General features: G+C 41.8%; 1 protein-coding gene and 1 long non-coding RNA gene across 3 annotated transcripts in view; one reads left to right on the top strand and one right to left on the bottom strand.

Moving 5' to 3' along the window:
- The window catches only part of METAP1 (methionyl aminopeptidase 1), a 29,741-nt gene extending 19,006 nt beyond the window's left edge, over window positions 1-10,735 (bottom strand). For both annotated transcript variants that reach the window (XM_075031369.1, XM_075031377.1), the window contains exons 1-2: window positions 10,577-10,735; window positions 182-233 (exon numbers count right to left, since the gene is read on the bottom strand). In XM_075031369.1, the coding sequence (XP_074887470.1) occupies window positions 182-233; window positions 10,577-10,690 (166 nt within the window). In that variant the 5' untranslated portion in view covers window positions 10,691-10,735. The remainder of the gene's footprint in view (window positions 1-181; window positions 234-10,576) is intronic.
- A 95-nt stretch (window positions 10,736-10,830) lies between these two features.
- LOC142032338 (uncharacterized) lies at window positions 10,831-20,178 on the top strand. The gene is made up of 3 exons (XR_012650813.1): window positions 10,831-10,995; window positions 18,407-18,628; window positions 19,287-20,178. It is a non-coding gene; the product is annotated as an uncharacterized LOC142032338 (long non-coding RNA).
- Window positions 20,179-20,205: the final 27 nt, after the last annotated feature.

Raw genomic sequence — 20,205 nt, 5'->3', positions numbered from 1 at the left:
AGATATCTTGGAAAAATCCATACCATTCTTAGACACAGAATCACAGAACAGCTAAGGTTGGAAGGGACCTCTGGAGGTCACCTGGTCCACCCCCTGCTGAAGCAGGGCCACCTAGAGCTGGCTGCACAGGACAAAACAAATTCAAAACAATGTTAAAATGGATATTAAAAAATGTACTTACTTGCTTTCTTGTGTAGTAACTTGTGAGTGGCCCAGCTTCCCTTAAAGCATTCCTAGAATTGCAAACAATATATATATATGTATGTTTTAAGTAGCATTATCCTGGACAAACATGCCGTCCCCACAAAACAAAGAAGCAACTGTATTTTAAAAGAAAACTTGAAGACTGATTTTATTAACCCTTGTAGCAACATGCAGTAAATGCTACTGTAACTGCTAGTCTTAACAATAGAAAATACTACATTCATCAGCTTATGAGCCAGAAGAGACAGAAAGCATAGCCGAACAGACGCACCCATCACAGTGAAACACACTGATCTAATCCTATCTACTAAGTATTGTCCCCTTATCATTTTAATGAGTAACTAAACACCATGGTTGCTCCGGGTTGGCTGAAACGCAGAGCCTATCTCCACACCAGATCTTACAGCAGGCAGGATGTCCTCCCTTGGCTCCTACAAGAAGCCATCTCCTCCTGCTAACTGCGTCCTTCGCCTTCTTCCCCGGCATTGGAAAGCAACAGAGGCCAATCAGCACGATCACAGGGGAACAAATTAAAAGGGCTAAAGTGTGTGTGTGGCGGGGGGGGGAAGTGAGGGCTACTGAATGGAAATAGGAAATTAAAAAAATGAAATGAAAAGTTGAAATGGAAGTCAAGAAAAGAGTGACTGTGAAGAAGGAGTTTGTCTTTTTCTCCTCTCCCCAAGCACAAATAGAGCAGTTCATGCGATGAACAATGAATCAGCAAAGGGGCAGATGGAAATGGCTGGCAGCTGGAGAAGAATAAAGAAAGACTAAAATGAAGGAGAGACATGAAAAATGGAGAGATTTAAGTAGAAAAGCCGCAGAAGGCAGCATTAAAGGTGATCCTTTAAGGTGCTAATTAGGAAATTACTTGGGTTTGTAGCAGAGAGTCTAACTCAATGTCTATGTGCACTCAAAACAACCATTAGGAAACAGCTAATTCCAATCATTTACAATAACAGCTGAATTTCTGAAGAAAGAGGCAGGAAGCAAACTGTTTTCCTTTATAAGGAAAGACAATGCTAATGCTGAATTATCATTGTTAAACTACCATCCAGAGCCAACAACTGATTCAACCTAATGTATACAACACTCAACCAGTCCAAGACAACAGATCTGTAAACTAAGCCCGGTGTGTAACATTCTACCCCTGCTTCATGGTTGCAATTGAACAGTCTTAACTGTCTACTCCTGTAGAGCCACCTTCTCCTCATTTTCTCGTTAGTCTTACAACCAGTAGTTATCAAATTGTATCCACAAAAAACACACTAAAGTGGTGCACAAGTATGCCTATGTTCAAAGAGAGCCTGCTGTGTGCTATTTCCCTCATTACCAAAATCAGTTGTTTGTTGTCTTCTCCTACACCATATCCTTGAAGTGGCTGTATTCTCTGGACTGGCACTTGCCATGCCGTGGTGCTACATAATGGTCTGGTCAACAAGAAGCTTTGAAACCAACACTTTAGATTACCAGAGAGAACATCTTTTTGAACAAGCAGCAGAAGGTTTTACTGTCACACTTGTATAACCCGCTGCACCATTATCTGTTTTCTGTCGGAGAGCTGGGAGAAAAGGAGCAGGTTTTAACTGAGACCTATTTTAAGAAAAAATAAAAAAGCTAAACCCCTTATTTCAAGGACACTAGAAGCACCAGTGTGGTTTTAATCCCCTTTTAAACACCAGACCTCTGTTCTGAAGCAGAAGAAGGAGGATTACACAACTAAGGACTTAGAGCAGCTACCCAGTCTGCAAATCTAGAATCCACTTCTTGGGATATAAAGGAGCATTCAGGGAATGAAGACATACATCAGCTGTGGCAATTACTGGTTGTAGTTTATTCTCTCCCTCCCCATGAAATTTTGGGGTGTATTCTCCAATGCTGTTCCTTTCTGCAACGCTAACAGTCTTTCCTCTTTGCCGGCCCACAGCCAGAAAACACCAGGCAAACACCTCACCGCTGGCGGTATCATAACCTGACAGGCTCCATTTTGGCTTTTTATTTCCTGCAGCTGTAAACAACCTAAGAGGATCCTGCATAAGGCTGCCATATGTCTGAGTTTTCCCAATTATGTTTCCCAGATTTTACTTGCCCTCTGTCTCCAGAGGAACAGCAGCTCCATCAGAACTACTACAGCATAGCTCCAAACAAGCTGCTGTACACCAGGACGTCCCAGACACCTGCACTATAAGCACATCAATCAACCGCAACAAGTACACACAGCAAATCCAAAGCATTTTTGTAAGCACAGGTTATTACACATGCAGTGTACAATCAATGAATATCTCTGTCTTGGTCTGACACTTTTGGAAGGCACTCAAAGGATATGCTGCACATCCACCTACAACCCGTGTATTTTGTGTAGGATCAGTCATATGCTTCCTGTAAGCACCGGACTTACCGGGTACACACAAACTATTTATATTCAACAACTTACTGCACAAGCACTACATTGCACATGCCTGCAGAGCTCTGCCTTGGCAATTCCAGATAAAAATATGGCAGCTGTCATCTCACAGGTTGGAGAATCATAGCTCTGGTGACAAAGCACTTCCAATGTACCACTGCATATTGCAAACACCCTCACCTTCTATACAGCAGACTTCCTGACAAGCCATGGAAGAAAGCCACTCTTTCTCTCCATCTGGGCCACTTTCTGGAGAATTTTCTGGAGAAAATTCTGCTTTTCGCTGAGCCTTCTCTGCTGAGCCATTTACTTCAATCTTCCTATTATCATTCCTGCCTCTAATGATTCTTCCATGTTCCTATGCCATATACAGATCAGGATAGAAAATTTTCAATTATTAAATTAACAAAATCCAGGAAAAAAGGTATCCAGGGTGATTTTTAATATTAAAATTAAGAAATTAAAGATTTTTTTTTCTGATACAGTTAAAAAAGGAACACAAGACTTCGCATGGCTATATTTGAAAACATTAATTAGCTTCAGGGGGAAAGTACACAGGAATAATATGAATTTGGCTTCCAGTTTCTTGGAAGATTTCCTGGATTTCATTTCAAACACTACATTATCCATTACTATGTCTGATATTAATATCCCCACCCTTCTCACCTAAAGCATTTTTCTTTTTATTGCATGCATTTTTTTATATAGCAATCAAGACAGACTTGGAAACGCTGAAGAGGACTGTATGAGAAGAGAGGTCAAATGTATGACAAAAAAAGGCAGGGAGTGGAGGGGTAATCCTCAATTTGTTTAGAGCAATCTTAGGTTCAACTGTTCTATCAGCAAGAAAAATACAATTGTGATTTTTAAACAGCGCCTGTCAACATTTAAACCTTTAACAACATTTCTGGCTTCAAGCCATTCTTAAGCCAATCCCACTGATTCTGTGTTTAGAGACAAGTTCAACCCAGTGTTCACCAGAACCTGTGCATTTACCAAAAGGTAACCAAAGGCACAATCAGCATTATGATCTAGAAAGATTCCTCTTGGATCACCTTGTGGAAGCCATCTTATTTCTGTAAATTATATTTACCTTAAGGACTCGGTCCAACATCTATTTACGGGTTGAAATATTGACAGAATCATGCAGCATAGCAGAATTTGTTTTACAGTAGAGTGCATTTTCACTATGAATGCAATGGTCACTACCAAATACCTTAGGCTTTTTTTAAAATCAGCCATTGAAAGAACAAAACAAAACCAAACCCTTTAGAACAGTTAGTGAGCTACTTAGCAAGGATTTCCCCCCCCCCATGTTTATTGTCATCTTTACAGTAATAACAGGGAGCTTCTTATTCTTGCGGTTCACGTATCCATGCAACCTGATTAAGAGGTAGAAAAGCACAGCCAACTGCAAATTCCAGAGGAGAAAAGGGTGCTAAGTCAACCAAGATTAGGATATAACTACACTGCCAACCTCTGTATAGCACAGACATAACCAAACTAGATTTAAATGAGCTACCCAAGTACAGGAAGTTATGCAGGCACCACAACACCAAATTCAAAGCATACTCATTGACTGTGTTTCTGAACTGCCTTTGCTGGGTAGCAGCTCATTTAAAGTTAGCCCTGCCAACTCTCCATCAGTGAGTTCCAGCCTTCAGGCTGACACTCTTCTTCAGGCTCCCCTTCACCTTCAGGTGTTGCTGCTTTATACAACCTGGCATTTGACACTGTAAATACACCTATCAGCAGGTATGCAAAAACTGCCCCACTGTACAGTTACTGAGAACTCCAATTCATGTCCAACTTCCACAAAACTACCCCTCTCTATCCACTCTGCTCATTATTTAGAGCTACTGTGATGAATTTCCAAAAATACCTATTCTACAGCATAAAAAAAAAAGACAAGACAGCTGGAATCGAGACTGTGGGGACAGACTGGCTGTCTCTTTGCATGTCATTATACCCTCAATTGTAATAGGCAAGCATCTAGGAAACAGCGCCAAGCAGTACACTGTATTTAAAAACATTCTGAGCAATTTTTTTTAATAGAATTTAAACATGTCCTTTGGAATGTAAAATTGTCTTAATCTGAGATCATGTAGTTTTGCTTAATAAGAACTCATTTTTAACCAAACTACCTTGAAGGTATGCAAAACAGGAGACAAAAAAAGCATGAGTACAGCATTTAGCTTAAGAAAAATATCAGGTTATCAGTGACATATATATTTAATACAATACAGATTAACCATACATTTTATCCATAAGTACAAGTATGTTGAGGAATACAGTTGTTAATGCATTTGATGTTAAAATAAAACAGTTGCCTCTTTTCAGCGTGCTGAACCCTATTCTTCTAGCCGTGGTACAAGCACACAGAGACAGCCTCTGGCTTGAAAAACTAAGTACAAAATTCCCAAACTAGCCTAAGCAGCATACATGACTAGTCAGTTTTTCAGAAGAGCTGAATATGCATTTTCAGATTCAAACCAAGGTGCTGCATGTAGGTGCTGCCTTTGGATATCAGCAATGTTGGCTTTCTCCTTCCTCTAAAGCCTGATTTCGCCCAGACTCCTGAGTCCCCCACATGACAGAGCCCTTCCTTTGAGGAAGGGACTGCATTTTGCAACTTTTCAGGTTTACAGAGATATACAAGTGATTTTTGAGAGTAGCAAAGGAACAACAGACCAGAGAAATTCAAACTGGACCATCCTCGGACCAAGCTCGGAAAGCCTGCCTATAGGAGTCTGAAGTTTTACTTTCAGAAAGTTATGAGGGCTCAGCATTTGTGCCTCAACAATAACCAGGCATTTACCACAGACACGGGTATTTATGGTGATTTACAGGCAATTAAAAATGCCAGCTTCCTGGTGAAGGGAATCTGTCAAAAGATCTTCTAGAAGGCAGTATGTGCAGAGTGCCATTTATACCAAAAGAAACCTGTACGTATTGCAGTTGGATCCAAGCAGCAGGTTCTAGCCTATTTTAGGCACAGCAAAGAACAGTGAACCAAGAATGAAATACGGCACTTACATCCTATGGTCTGAAACGAGAGAGGACAAAAAACAGTTTCATCCAGGTCCACTGCTCCCTGCTCCCCATCCCCAACGCACTGAAGGTGAAATGAAACAGCAAAGTGGAGGATGGGACAACATTCTCCTCTCCTTTTTCACAAATTTCTGTGACCTTCTGTATCCAAAGCTGTCAAGGGCCCAGGTCTGTTTATCAGTGAAAATCTGCCTCCCAGAAAGGAGTAAATCAGTATACAAACCCACTGAGAAAAGAGAGCAGCATTTCTTTCCTGTCACTGGAATTTAACAAGTCATACCCCACCTCAAGTGGAAAGAGCCCTGTTGGTGGGTATCCACCATTGCAAGAGAGATGCTGCTGCCTCTGTACAATTCAGAGAAATAGTTTCCCTTCAAACACCTAAAACACATGTCCAACCATTGCTCACGTGCGGCAGCTTCAGCATGTCACGGTCCTCATTTTTGACTCTATAACCAGATCTCTTGATATACCTGGGCCTCTTCAGGACTGACAACACATGGGCACACAAAGCAGGAAGGGACAACCGTTCTCCTTGAATAAGTTAGGACTACTATTCTGATAGCAATCTGTGGCCTCCACCTTTTGGAGAAAAAAATGCAGCACAGGCCACTGACTTTATAATAAGAGAATGTTTCCAGTATATGGCTATAAATAGATATTTCTGAATTTGGCTGAAGAAATGCCCCCACCAGCATCCAGTCCACATCACAGAAAACCTCAGACTACTCTGTTTCGTCTGAGACACTTATACAGATATAAATAGTATGAGAGGAAGTTTTCATGAAAGCAACACAAAATTATTAATAAGAGATCAATTTACAATTAGAAGGCTCATATAAAGAGAAAAATCTCAAGAACAGTTATTACTTTCTGTTTATCATTCAGCAGCTTGTAGAAGGCATAGAAAAAATGTAAATTGTTTGCGTATTTAAACACAAACTGTTTATGTATACTACATATCATTTACACACAAGTGATGTGTGTATCTATAAAGGCAGGTTTCACAATAGCAAATTCATCTTAGTAAGAGGAACAACATGCTTGAGTTGCAATGCTGGGCATCTGTGTTATTTCCACATTCAGAAGATCGACTGAATTACTGTATCTCACTGTAAGATGATAAAACACACGCATAGTAAATCTCTACAAAAGAGAAAGCGAGACAGTGAAAGAAGGTAGCTGGCAGTGACAGCACCTGATTTACTAGCCTAAATGAAGATATTGTTAAAGGTTAACAGCAGACAGAATCCCTCAGCAGAATAGTCCCTCTCGTTACACCTTGGAGTGAAAGAAAAAAAATAGTGCTGGGGTTCAACACACCACCTCAGAGCTCCCTCGCTGCTAAAAGCCATCTTTACCCCGTCTCCACTACCAGTTCAGAACCTCTCCGCTAGGCCAGAACTCGGCTGCTTTGGCCCCCTTTCCACCCATGACCCACAAGCACAGCTGTTATTCAACAGCTGTACCCAGTTTCCAAGGTGCACAACACCCAGAGATGAAACAGGGTTGGCTCAAAGGAATTTCAGAGGATGTCAAATTACTTCAGAATAAGCATTTTCAGGGCATGTTGTTGAGGCATATTTTTTGATGCAGAAAGGGGGGAAAAAATAAATGACCGGAATAATGCCCTTTCTCAAGGAAAGGAGAAGCGCAAATGATAAATCCGCTGGGGAAATCACTGTCTTGATATAATCTACTTGAAAAGTTCACTTCAATTCTCTCTGTGCAGTGATGAAAAATAATGTTTAATTAATCCCCTTCACTACACCAAGATTCTCAGTCCTATACCTCCTGAATTATTTTTTCTTAGCAAACTATATGTTACTATTTATAATCCAAACACATTGCTTTGTACCGATCACCTTTCTACAGTAGTTCACACTTTTCTATTGTTTATTCTTAGCCTTGGAGAAAATAAACTCCTACAAACTTGGTTTTAGCTCTAAGTTTTGGCTGTATGAACGAGTCATCGTAGGCTTCCAAGCAAATTAATTAACCTAGCGTGCATGTCCATACAGATGCTCTTACCCCTGAAAGAGATGCCAGGTAGCTTGTCACTCCCATCCTGCACTCAGCCCAGAGTAAGAGCCTGCATACCTGTAGCTAACACCATTGCATTCAATAAGGATGGGTTGACTTTACGGTGATGCCAAACTGGGCCACAACGGGCAAGCCTGCTCTTTGGCAGCATGCTCCTGAAGCACTGGTGTTTTATGATCCTGCAGTGCACAGCTCTGAGGAGCTAAACCAGCAAAAAAATTAATCCAACTGCTTTTCCTTCATTAAAAGAAAACCCTAAAAACCCTAGAAGTGGCTCACCAAGGAATCAGGGCCAGCTTAATGTGAAAGGGTAGAAACGTGCATCCTTGGAAGGAGGGAATAGGACCATGCCAGCTGTAACGCAGGCTGTGCTGTGAGGTGGAATAACACCCTAGGTCCACTCACTAGCTTATCTAACAGTTATTTATGCATCTAATACCACAATGGAAAGAAAACCACCGAAGAGAGAACTTTGGAAAAGTTTCACACATGCTAACCAGTCCAGTACTGTCAGCTGAAACTTGCTGGAAGTTCAGAGAAAATTTCCTGGCTTTTAAAATTCCTTTGCCTGTCACGTGCTTACTTGAACAGACAGTCAGGTTGTCAGTGACACCTCACCTACCGTCCTGACAGTGCTTGCAAGACACCGGCGGAGCACCGCAGTCAATCTCCTCCATTGCACACACAAGATGACGGGGAGAGCTGGAACCTGGGGGCAGCCCCGTGCTGGGTCCCACAGAAGGTACTAAGGGGGCTGAAGGTCCTTGCTGAAGGCTGAACACAGGGACTCTTCTCTCAGTGCGTGACATTTTTCACACATCCTGAAACCAGGCTGCCATTACCTTCCTTCTCTCTTCTGTAACATGTGTTGCCCCAAAACCTTTAACGCATCTTTCATACGGGGAATAACTACGCTTACCGACTTTACTGAACAGGACGACAAGGAAGAACAACACACCCAAGGTCACTCAGTGGTAAGATGACTGGGATTCCCAGTTCACTATTTTATTTTCTAGGCAGGACAGCTTTACAAGCATGTAGTCAGTTACCCAGCAGCCTATTTTAACAAGCTAATAAATATTTTGGGTAATTCCCCTTTTACCTTACAGCAGCAGCAGATATTTCAAAAGAATTAAACCTAATACATATATAACAAGAACCTCTGCATCCTATATAAAATCAGCTGAGTTGGGGATGGGACAGAGAGGAGTGAAGATGTTACTAAAACTCCTCACATAGGCTTGTTTGGTCTGTTAACAAATGGTTTTGTCATCACCAACTAATATTTGTATATGCTGAAGATGCATTTATAATTAGTTTTACATCAGACACGTCAAAACGGCTAGCAAAATGCAGAGCAAATCCTACAAACCAGCTACAAGCACCACATGGGAACCAGAGATACAGAATGGTCAGGACAATTTTGAGGTGCAGTTGATATAATTTAGCATTGACTCCCAGCACCTGGCACCAGAGACTTCAGGGGAAGGTACCAGAAACTGTGCAAGTGGGAGCGTTACATGCACGTGGGAAGTCTTCCCTTTATCCTATGTAAACCATAACTATCGGTTTACATTCTGACTCAGAAAAAAAAATTGTCCAATTAGTAAGTTAATCTAGCTGATGTGACCGAATGATTTTGTTCAGCTTATCTACAAAACTTCAGTGATTTTACCCTGAATTATAATTCTGACAATGAAGTTGATCATTAATCTCTGAATTAAACACCTACTTCCTCACTGATGTTGACAGAAATTACACATGCAAAAAGTTTGAAGGATTAGGCTATGTATTTTACTGTGCATTTTAAAGTTATTAAAAACAAAAAAAACAAACCCCACTCAACAGCTATCAGAGAGTCCCTTCTATTTAAATTAAGCACCAAGCTATATTACCACCAAGGCAATAAGTGAGGATAGCTGAGGCCTACAGAATATGTTTAACAGGAGTTGTATGACAACTGGCCTAACCTGAATCTCCCTGGTTTGGTACCTTTAAAGTAAAATATCCAAAGATATTAAAAAAAACCCAAAAACTAGAGCGCCAAATCATTTTCCCAAAAGCTTTTTTTTTATTTAGTTCAAGGAAACAGAAAATCTGTTTTCAGAGCAACAAGTCTCCCGGTGTTTATCAAAGCCAAGCAACTCCAGAGCCAGAGCTGATGCAGACACAGAAATGCTGGAATTTGATGAGCACGTCTCATTTTGTCCCACTAAGCCCTTATTTTGGGGGGGGGGGGGGGGGTGGGGTGGCACGGGCCACCGAAACCTTCAGGGAGAGGGAAAAAAAAAAAAAAACCGTGCACCCTCTCACGAACGCTACGGCTGCTCCTTAGCAAGGATATCCCGCATTACCCCCAGCCACGAGGAGCAGAGCGGCTCCCGCCCCACCCGTGACCGCCGGCCCGGCACCCCCCCAGGCTCCAACTCCCCCCACACACACACACACACGCACCCCGTGTGGGGGAACTTTCTGCGGGGACAAACGCCGGACCCTCCTCCTCCTCCTCCCCGAAGCTCGCAGGGAGCTGGCGGGCAGGGAGGTAAAGCCGGGCGCGAAGGGCCGGGCCCGGGCGGCCGGGGGCAGGCGAGGGGAGCTGGCTCCTCCGCCTCGCCTCACGCCGGGAGCCCGGCCCCGCGCTCGCACAGCGGGTCCCATTTGCTGACTGGAAATCTCATTACCGCCCGTCCCTCCCCATTATTTCCCCTCTGCGAAAGGAAAGCTCTCCCCGGAGCACGGCAGCCGGCAAGAAAAAAAAAAAAAAACAAAACCAAAAAAAACCCGGCCCGCAGCGTGGGGACGGGCGGACTCGCAGGGGCGCGGGGTGAGGGAAAGGGAGGGAAGCCGAGCCGCTGGGGGACGGGGACGCCTCACCTGAGAACAAAAGTAGGACCCCTGGATGCCCAGCTTGAGGCAGGTCGGGCACTGCAGCTTGGCCTCGCTACTGCAGCCGGCCGTCTCGCAGACGCGGGTCTCCACCGCCGCCATGCTGCCGGGCTGCCACAGGCGCGGCGCGGCGAGCGGCGGGGGAGGAGCCGCCGCCCGGAGGTGCCGCCGGCTGAGGCGGGCGGGGAGAGGAGGGGAGGGGAGGAGCGGCGCGGAGCGGCCCTGCGGGCCGCTCCGCGCCGCTCCTCCCCTCCCCTCCTCTCCCCGCCCGCCGCTTCTCTCGGCGCAGGCGCCGGCCCAACGACGGCGGGCCCCGCAGGTGCCCTGAGGGAAACCGTAACTTCCCGGAGAAAGCGGTGAGGAGAGCTGGTAGACGCCGACGACGAGGCTAACCCGCCCGGCGAGAGGTAAGGGGAAGAACGCCATGGCTCCTTGAATGTTTCCTCACCTTCCCGCTTGGCAGGCCGCTTCTACCAACCGTCTAAGTGGGAAAAAGGTGTTCGAAAGGTGGTTTTGGGGGGGGGGGGTTTCGCGTTGCCGCGGCTCGGCACGGTCCTCCCGCCTGGTTTCCCCCTTCCCCCCCAGGGAGGCTGTACCTCGGATCTTCCGAGCACATCTTCTGTGTCATGGAGGACAGCGTTGGGTCTGGCGGGCTGCCTGCGTGGGTTGTAGTCGTTCTTTTCGCTCTGCTGTTAGCTCTCGCGTGGAGGCGGGTTGGGGGGGGGGGGGGGAACCATCGCAAGTTCAATCTTTGGTAAGGCAGTAACTAAAGTTAGAAAAACAGGGTGCGGAGTCAGGGTGGCATTGCCACAGGAAGGATGCTAATTTTCTTCCTGGAAAGTGAAAGATTAGATACCGATGATCTGTCACAAAAGTAAGCGTGATTAATACGTACGCTACGTTTCTCCCATTTACAGGGGTTGATCTCGAAAAAGGTGCTGCCTGTGCCTATAAAGCTAATTGTGCTTATGTTCTCTGAGTATTGATGCCAAAGCTATTATCAACATGTACTAAGACATCTCTAACTCAATGTCGCTGCAAGACACTTTTTACTGGTTCGTAAGTCAAGAGGAAGTTGCTTTTAAAAAGAACGTGGAGAGAGAGATGACTACTGAGCAGGAGAACAGCTGCAAAAGACTTCAAAGCACGTATTTGCTGGATCCAGCCATTAGTGCTGGGATCCCACTCCCAGTTTAAATCTCTCTTGTCTTCCCGCTAGCTGGCAGGCACAGCCTATGATTTCAGTCAAAACTTTGGAGGATCGGATTCTCTCTTCCTGCTTCGATGTCATTGACTTAAATGAAACTACACCAATCCTTATTCTGATCTTAGCACTCAAAATATTCTCCTCGGTTCCTGGCATCCAGATAACTCCCCAGAAAGTGCGATTCAAAATCCAAACTATAATCTCAGTATTTTCTGTAATTGTGTTCTATTCCTTGTGGTCTTCTTGCCCCATCTTTAATAAAAAAAAATATATATATCTCCTAGGCTTAGAGGGTAAGTGAAAATTTCCACTTACTGACTCCAGAACAGAGAAGCGTACATCCTGTTCTTTTGTCAGAATAAGTGTATTCATATGAATGTACTTGCTATCTTATGACAATGTAATTGGTAAAAAGTGGCTAAGTAGCCCAGCTGATTAGGGGACCAAGGCGACAGATAGCAAAGTATCTGATCCTGGTTTGTCGTGTGATAAACACTTTCACTAGCATGGTCAAACAACTGAAGGAATTTGATGCCGTGCTAATACTGAAGTGTATTTGCAGGTGGACACCTGCCTTTCTGACAGTTGTCACCTTCATTTCTCTAGTATTGATAATACTTGTATCTGCCTATTGTTCGTAGAAAGAGAATACTGTGAATTAGGAAACATTTCCAGGATGCTTGTAAAACGCAAAAATTACAACTATTATTTTCTTCAATGAGTCAAAATAGTTACATATTGATTCATGCAGCTCATGCTGTGACAGCATTTAAGCCCAAATTCTGAAAACAGGCAATCAATTGCCAACAAACATCATGAAATATCTTTAAAGAACACATTCACAGGCTGTGATTTTACATATTCCAAGTCCAAATCATGATTAAAGGATTGGTTTAACCTTCTTAAAGTGAAGTGTTACTGAATGGGCAGGCTCACTCTTAAATGATCCATGTCGCTAGCAGGTATTGTGCCGTGTACAGCCCATGAAAAATCCAGTGTTCCTTTTCCAAGTAACCAGCAAATCAAGCTGTCAAGCAACGCAGGACAGATACCTTCATACACTTTAGTTGCTGCTTTGTGCCATTTAAATAACCCTGAGGAGTTGTAGACCTCATTTACCTGGTTAGGCAGGGTTTATAAGTACTTGGGTGTCACTGACATGGTATAAAAAACCTGAAGCATACTGGTTGATCTAGTCTGGTGTCTTCTGCTCAAATGTCATCATGTGCTTTTTTGTGAGATTTCAGTATAATCATCATTAATAATTTAGGATACTTTACTGAATTTTATGAGTATTTAATTCATGTTTAATTTCATGTCTGAGTATAACTTTACAATTTATTCCTTTTTGTGTCTTTCAGTATCCTTATTGGGACATTGTCGGTATATGTTTGTGCTCATTTTGTGGTGGTTGACAATGATGCAGGTTGGAAAAAAAAGAGGACTCCCATTCTAACTAGTAGATAGGGTTCCTTCTGTTAGTCAGTTTTATTTACTGCATTTCTAAAGCACAAAATAAAAGCATGCCATTTCCTGCTTACTTGGAGAAGCTCAGGATGCATATATTAATTAAGAAAATTAAAAATATATGTAATTTAAAGAACAGCGAGCCCCCTAACTGAGAAATTAACAAACTTGCTTACTTGTCCTCCTTACTGTTTGGAAAGAACACAGACTGCATTTGTGGACCAGCCTAGAATAACTAACTCTGAAAGATTTGACCTAACATTTTTTTGGTTGTCATGATGGTTTTTAAACAGCCCTATATTATCATCCTCATAGTAAAAATTATGCGGATTCTGTGGTATTTCAGTGCTTTTTTTTCCAGTTTGGCCTTGATTTTTTCTGATTTGGTAAGTGAACCGCTTCACGCCTCCTGGAGGTCCGTCCACTGCCATTTCCCATTATCTGGTGGCACACTCATTCTCACCAGGGAAGTTCACTGACCTTTGCTGTGACCTTCCCTGAGTAGAGCTCTTTTTTCTCTGTCAGGCTTTTCATGTCACTTTCTAGCTGCCTGTCCCCCTCTGTCACAGACAAACACTCACAGAGGCGCATGAGGCAGAAATTTTACAGCCCATTCATGATCCTTGATTTATGCCAATGCTGTATTCCTGCTGTCCTCCCAACTTCTCCAAAGTGATGCAAGTCTGGGAGTGTGTGAGGTTAGCAAACAAGGGCAGAAGGAGAGGTCAGCAATGTCTCATGGGTCAGATAGCTGCTGCAAAAATGCTAGAGCAGCTGGCAGCTAAGACAGCTGCTGGTTAGGAAGAAAATGGCCACTGAATATGACATTACTTAATTAAGAGAGTGCCTTAGCTCATGTTCCCCCTCCTCACTTTGCTTCAGTGTGTTGCAGGGGTGGGGGTTGAACAGTCGCACTTTCCCAGTAAAGCTCTTGGGTATAGTAGCTGTCTTGTGTTCAGGCTCATTGATGACACAATTAAATGCCTCTTTGTTTAGCGATAACTGAAACAATGCAAAAATACCACCCAGGAGCTAGACCACATGCAAATGTGCACTATAATGGCTTGGCCAGATGGTACAGGCGCTTCCTGAGATTCTCATACCAAACGCAACAGTTATGTAGGTTGTGTGTGTCTGTATTTGCACGTAGAAAAGAGAAACTGCAAAGCCATCACAAATGCGCACAAAGACAAATGTCTCAAAGATGGCCACAAAAAAAAAAACTTAGCATGATCTTAAAAAATAAGAGTGAAGGAGAGCCCTTGTAGGAAGCAGTACCCAGAAGAAAAGACAAACCTGTGGTCAAAGCAAAATAGTCTTACTATGGCCAGAGGAAAAAGAGACTTTATAAACATCCTTTGTAGATGAACAGAGTTGCATTAAAGAAATACCTCTCTCCATTTTTCCTCTTCAAAGAAAAATGATGTGGGATTTCAAAGTCGGTCTAATTCTCTAAGTCAAAAGAGGTTGCAATATATTGTAAGCCCCTGCATCACTCTTATTCCTTCCACTGGTGGAGATACAAACTAAACTAATGAAGAGCCCACTACAGACACAGTTCAGACTGGAGCAGGCTTACTCAAAGCTAATTCTAAGCGTGCTTACTCTAGTTGTGGTGAAAAGGAAGATCCTGCACATTCTTTTGTATTGTTTTGCTTGTTCAAGCCTCGCTGCCTCTTGCAGCATATGTATTAATATAGTGGATCAAAATTTCTGCTGTGATAGAAGAATGGTTCTCTCTGAATTCAAGAACGGTCTTCCAGTATCCAAGAATCTGAGCATTTTCCAATATATACATATGAAACTGGTGGTTTATCATGGGACCAGAACAAAGGAAAACAAGCTGCATCTTTTTAAACAACAGGATATTTTATAAAAAGCATTCCTATTTAACCAATAGGTTGCAAGCTTTGAAGAGAGAAACTCCACCACTTGTAATATTTGAAAGAATCCATGAATGTGTCTTGCGGTGATAAAAATTTTTATTCTTTGCTATGGAAACACAGTAAAAGTCATGGAGTGAAGTTCTGGCCCACTGAATTCAACAGGAATGTTACTGATACCAACAGGGATTTCACCCATTTTTTGTCATCAAAGTCAAGCCCATAAAAAAAGTAGACTTAATAGTAGTAAAATACTAACAATATTTTGTTTCTACTTTAGATATCATGGACAATACTATGAGGCATTAAAAATTCTTTTTATTTTCAGGTTTCAAAATCAAACTAAGATGATCAGATTTTTAATCACATAAAACACAGTGATTCTAACAGTGTTATATCCCAGATGTGAGTGATCTGCTCCATTTCCACTGAAATCAGTGAGATACAGGTGTGCAGATCAATTAGAGCTTATACTTGCACACCTCTGACTTTGATGCCACACTTTGCAGAATGAAACAGATGTTCCTAATAATCACTTAAATTCACACTGAAAACTGATAGAGCCCTAAAGTGTGCGAGGGTTACTGAAGAAAATATATTCAATGTTTCTTTACTTCAGACCCTTCTTTTTTTCCACTATAACTTCAAAAGGTGTGATTTTCTGGACTTATCTATGATACCTCTTTGCCGTCTATCTTGATTTTCCTTTTAGTTTGAAGGTGGTATCACTTGCAAGGCAGCCACATCACTTCTGAGGATCTTGTTTATGTGTGTCAATGACTGGAAGAAAAGATTACAGTAGCTCATAATCCTCTCATTGCTCTTATAAGTTGTTGGATAATTTCTGATGTCATCTTTAGAGGCTTTGTGCCTCTGTAATGCAACAAATCAAAGAAAAACATGTACCAAATCACAACACATGCTTAACTTCCTATTTGTGTGGTAATAAGGTAGGTCATGTTCTGAACTCAGATGTACTTTATTTGTCTGTCTTGTTAAACATTGTTAGTAAGCATACCTGTTTTGTAGGGGACTTTATGCTGTTATCCCTGTATTACATAAGAAAAATGAAATAGTCAAATGCCGTATGACATTCAGAGTCATTTGGTGGTTGACATTCAGAGTCATTTGGTAGTTAACACTCATTCACAGCTCTCAGTAAAATGACGTTCAAAGCTATAAAATGTAGATGTGTACAATTGGTTAACTGAGAATAAAAATACAAAGTTAAATGCAGAAGCAGCTGAAGATAAAATGATCAGAGAGGAAGAGGATTCTGGATGGATTATCTTTATTTATGTTAAGAGACTTAAAGGCAGGATTAAAACAGGCAGTCAAAGAATGTGCGTGGTTGCCAAACAAGTAAAATGGAATATCAGATCCATCTGGCAGCATACTAGGCAAATAATTAGGAAGGCTTATTAATTACTGTATTCACATTAAACAGTCTGTAAACAATTACTAGGAACCAAATTTTATAAAATCAATAAAATGAAGAGTATGTCACTGGACAAAAAATAGTGCTTCTGCATGTATTGACGTAGTTTCTGAATGTACAAATTTAATAGATTATGTTCTTATTTTGCCATCATAACATGGTTTAACATTATACAGCATAGGGAGAAGTATTTTCTTAATTTCTGTTTTATCACGGGGAAGATATGTCCCCGTTCTTTTATTTTGAAAACTTTTTCGGTATTTATTTTATAAGACAGTATTATAAAAGGTTAAGAACTTAAATACATTTTTTTTTTTTTTGTATTTTCCTTTAGAAATGTCAGGTGGCAGATAAAACATTATTTTATTGAAGCCTCTGCCTTTGTTAAATAAAAATCAAATCATAACACTAAAATTAATTCCATGACAGCAAAAATAGAGCAGAAAATTTACTGTTCCAATACATTTTCATTATAACCAATAGCCATTCAGTGATCTCCAAACAAATATAGTACAAGGCAGCTTTATTCTCTCTTGTAGTAGTAAAGAAACAACAAATACGATACCTTGCACCACCCTATTGGCTTGGAGACTATGGCCTCTCTTCAGGATTGTGTACTGATACTGCCAGTAATAGATACTTTTCATTAAAACATTCACATATCCATCCCCTGTCTGGAGCCCTATAAAAATCCTGAAGTCCTGAAGCAAAGCCATTTGCCTGAGTACCATAAGCCCTTCCCGGTACTTTTTCTGCTGGCACAGTATATCTGTGAATGTGGATTTACTTGTACCTCTATAAACATTGTTCCAGGAACAATCTTACAGTACCACAGCCCCTGTAGGAGTTATTGAGCCAGGCAACATTTTAGTCAAGCGTTGGCCAGATTTCAGAGTGACAGGAAGTTCACCTCCCTTTAAAACTGTTTTGGTTTTGGAAAAGCTGCTCTTTAAATCAAATCAAAGTAACAAACTTACTAGAAATCAGATAATATCTGCATGGGTTAACATGTCAAGCCTAAACAGGGAGATTTTAGAGGAGTACAAATAATTACTGACTTCTTCCATAATTAACCAACCCAGTATTGGGTCTGGTTTACTAATAGTGAAATGCCAAGGAGGATCAAGTTGATCAGCAAGGGCAGAAAATAGAGCAGGAACAGGAGACTGTTCCTTCTATGTAGATTGTACAAATGTTACACCTAGATGTAACACAGAGACTGACAGACTTTTTAGACATTTTCAGTGTCTCTTCCATGGAACAGCTTGTTAGAAAGCCCACGACAAGATAGACAGCTTTTGACTTCACCCTGAGTAGCATTCAGGATCTGGTTTGAAAACTCATACTTGAAGAGCTATTCTGTGACAACCGCCTTAACATACTGTGATGTGGTATCTTTACAGGATCAGCAGCAGCCAAAACATTCGGCCAATTTGTCCTCAGTTTCAAAAAGAGGAACTATGTAAAAATAAGAGAGTTTGTTAAAAAAGTGACTGTAAAAGTGCTGCTAAATTAAATTCTTAGAGGCAGTAAGGAAGCTATTTTAAGAGGCACATTTTAGAAATGTACAGTCTATACGCACTTGGATTATTAAGGAAGGCTTGAGAATGGGCAAAAGGGAGACAGCACAGGTGAACAACAGGCTAAAGGAGGCTACTAGAAACAAGAAGCTTTCTTTAAAAAAAAACAGATTAAGTAATACTGAAATGAAAAAAAATAGAAAACACCCACATATTCCTGCAGATTAAATGTAAGAATACAGTTAGATTGGGTCTGCCCCCAAAGGAATCAAAGCTAATAATAAATCTTTCTTCAACCTTTAGGAAAAGGAAGCCTTCCAGAAGTCTGCTGGACTAATTGATAACCATGGTATCAACAGGCGTACTCAAAGGAAACAAAGCCGTTGCAGAGAAGTTCATAAACTATTCGAGCCAGCATTCACCAGTGGATATCCTGGAAATGGAAGAGATTTTGAAGAGAGAATGGATGAAACCGATAAAATGAACCATAAGAAACCACTAGAACCAAATGGAAATTGCTAACAGGTGTGTGTAACTACAGTTTTAAAAGTGTACCGATACCCGCTGTCTGCAGGATGGTAAATGGGATGTCAGTTTTTAAAAAGAGTTCCATAGAAGACAGGGTGCCTGATGGGCTGGGGCAGGAAGCCTGCTTGCTCTCCCTTGCAAATCAGTAGAAACTATGGTGGCAATAGAACTAGTGGACACATATGATCTACTTGGAAGAGTCAACATGACTTTTGTAGAGGGAAATTCTGCCTTACAAATGTACTGAATTCCCTGAGGAGTCTTAGTTGCGTTTCCAAGGGGTAACTCATCCGCTTGGAGCAGATAAGGGAATGCATACCTGTCTGAAGCATCTGGAATATTTATTTCCAGTCACACATTTCTGCCTGAAATAGCTGTTTCTCTCACCTCTTCCCAACACCTTCCTCAGATACCTTAAGACTTAGTGCTGAATAAGGTGCATCCAATCCCTCTGTCACCTCCCTTAACTTCCTCTGTTGTCAGGAATGTAACTTCTTATTTCCTTTCTGTCATGAGATGAGCAATATTGTCCTGACTCTGGAAAGTGATTTCAAGGGAGAGAACTTTCAAGTGTAGATTTCTAGGGGGAATTGAAAGCATTTTAACCTCTATAATTACAAACCCTCTGTTCCTCACGCTGTGCCTCCATTTCTAGGTCACCCTGAAGAAGTGATACTGAATGAATGTGCAGGAATGAACCTGCTCTCAAAGCCTGAAAACACCCTCCTTGCCAACGAACTCTTTAGCAGGTAAAGGAGAACGGGTGCGTGCAGATCCCCTACCAGACTTTCTGTGACAGAAGGAAAATGAAATGCCTCTCCAGAGGCTCACAGGAATGCTACAGCCTTTTCTCGTGGAACCAACTTACAGCTCAAAAATAGTTCTCCCTCTTGTACTGCTGTATTTCTACTGTTCCTCTGATCAGGTGTCATTTTCACTCATGAATAGCAGTCTAAAATAGGGGCTCCACTATACTGCTTGAAGATCTTCTTAAAATAGCGCCATTTAATTTTTAGACCCCTTTTGTAAATTTGGAATGCTGTGGCAGTTCAGATACCCTTTACAGCCTTCCATTCTTCTGTGGAACCATAAAAAATATCAGCTGTGGTAAGTCTCATTTTGTGCTTGACTTCTGCAGGGCTGCACCCTGCTATTTGCACACAGCAAAGTGATAGTTTTCTCCCATAGTGGCTGGAATAAATTTCTCAGAACTTCTAATTCATTTAATCGAAGGCCAAGGGCTGGGGAAAATATAACTGCTGCAACCGCTGTAGTTATTGTGGTCAGAAATACAATTCTAACTGGTGGTGGAAAGAGACCGAGTCAGTTGAAACAGCGGAGCAAAACATCAGCAGTCTCAAGTGTTAAGGCCTCTTGGTTTTATAATGATAGCCCTTCTTTCTTTGTCTTTTCCTCTCTTTGAGAGGGCTCCACCTCTCAGGATTCTGTATTTTGAGATACTGTCTTCTGAGCAAATAGGAACAGACATGATTGCTCTTCCAGAAACAGCTTTTTAGTGAACTAGCTTTAGAGTTGTTACTGACACACACATACTGAATGTAAGCCTGCCTCTC

The sequence above is a fragment of the Buteo buteo genome, chromosome 1 (genome assembly GCF_964188355.1).
Source record: "Buteo buteo chromosome 1, bButBut1.hap1.1, whole genome shotgun sequence".
In the NCBI taxonomy this organism is placed as follows: domain Eukaryota; kingdom Metazoa; phylum Chordata; class Aves; order Accipitriformes; family Accipitridae; genus Buteo; species Buteo buteo.
Note: the sequence above shows the minus strand (reverse complement) of the source record. Positions and strands in the feature narration are given on the sequence as shown.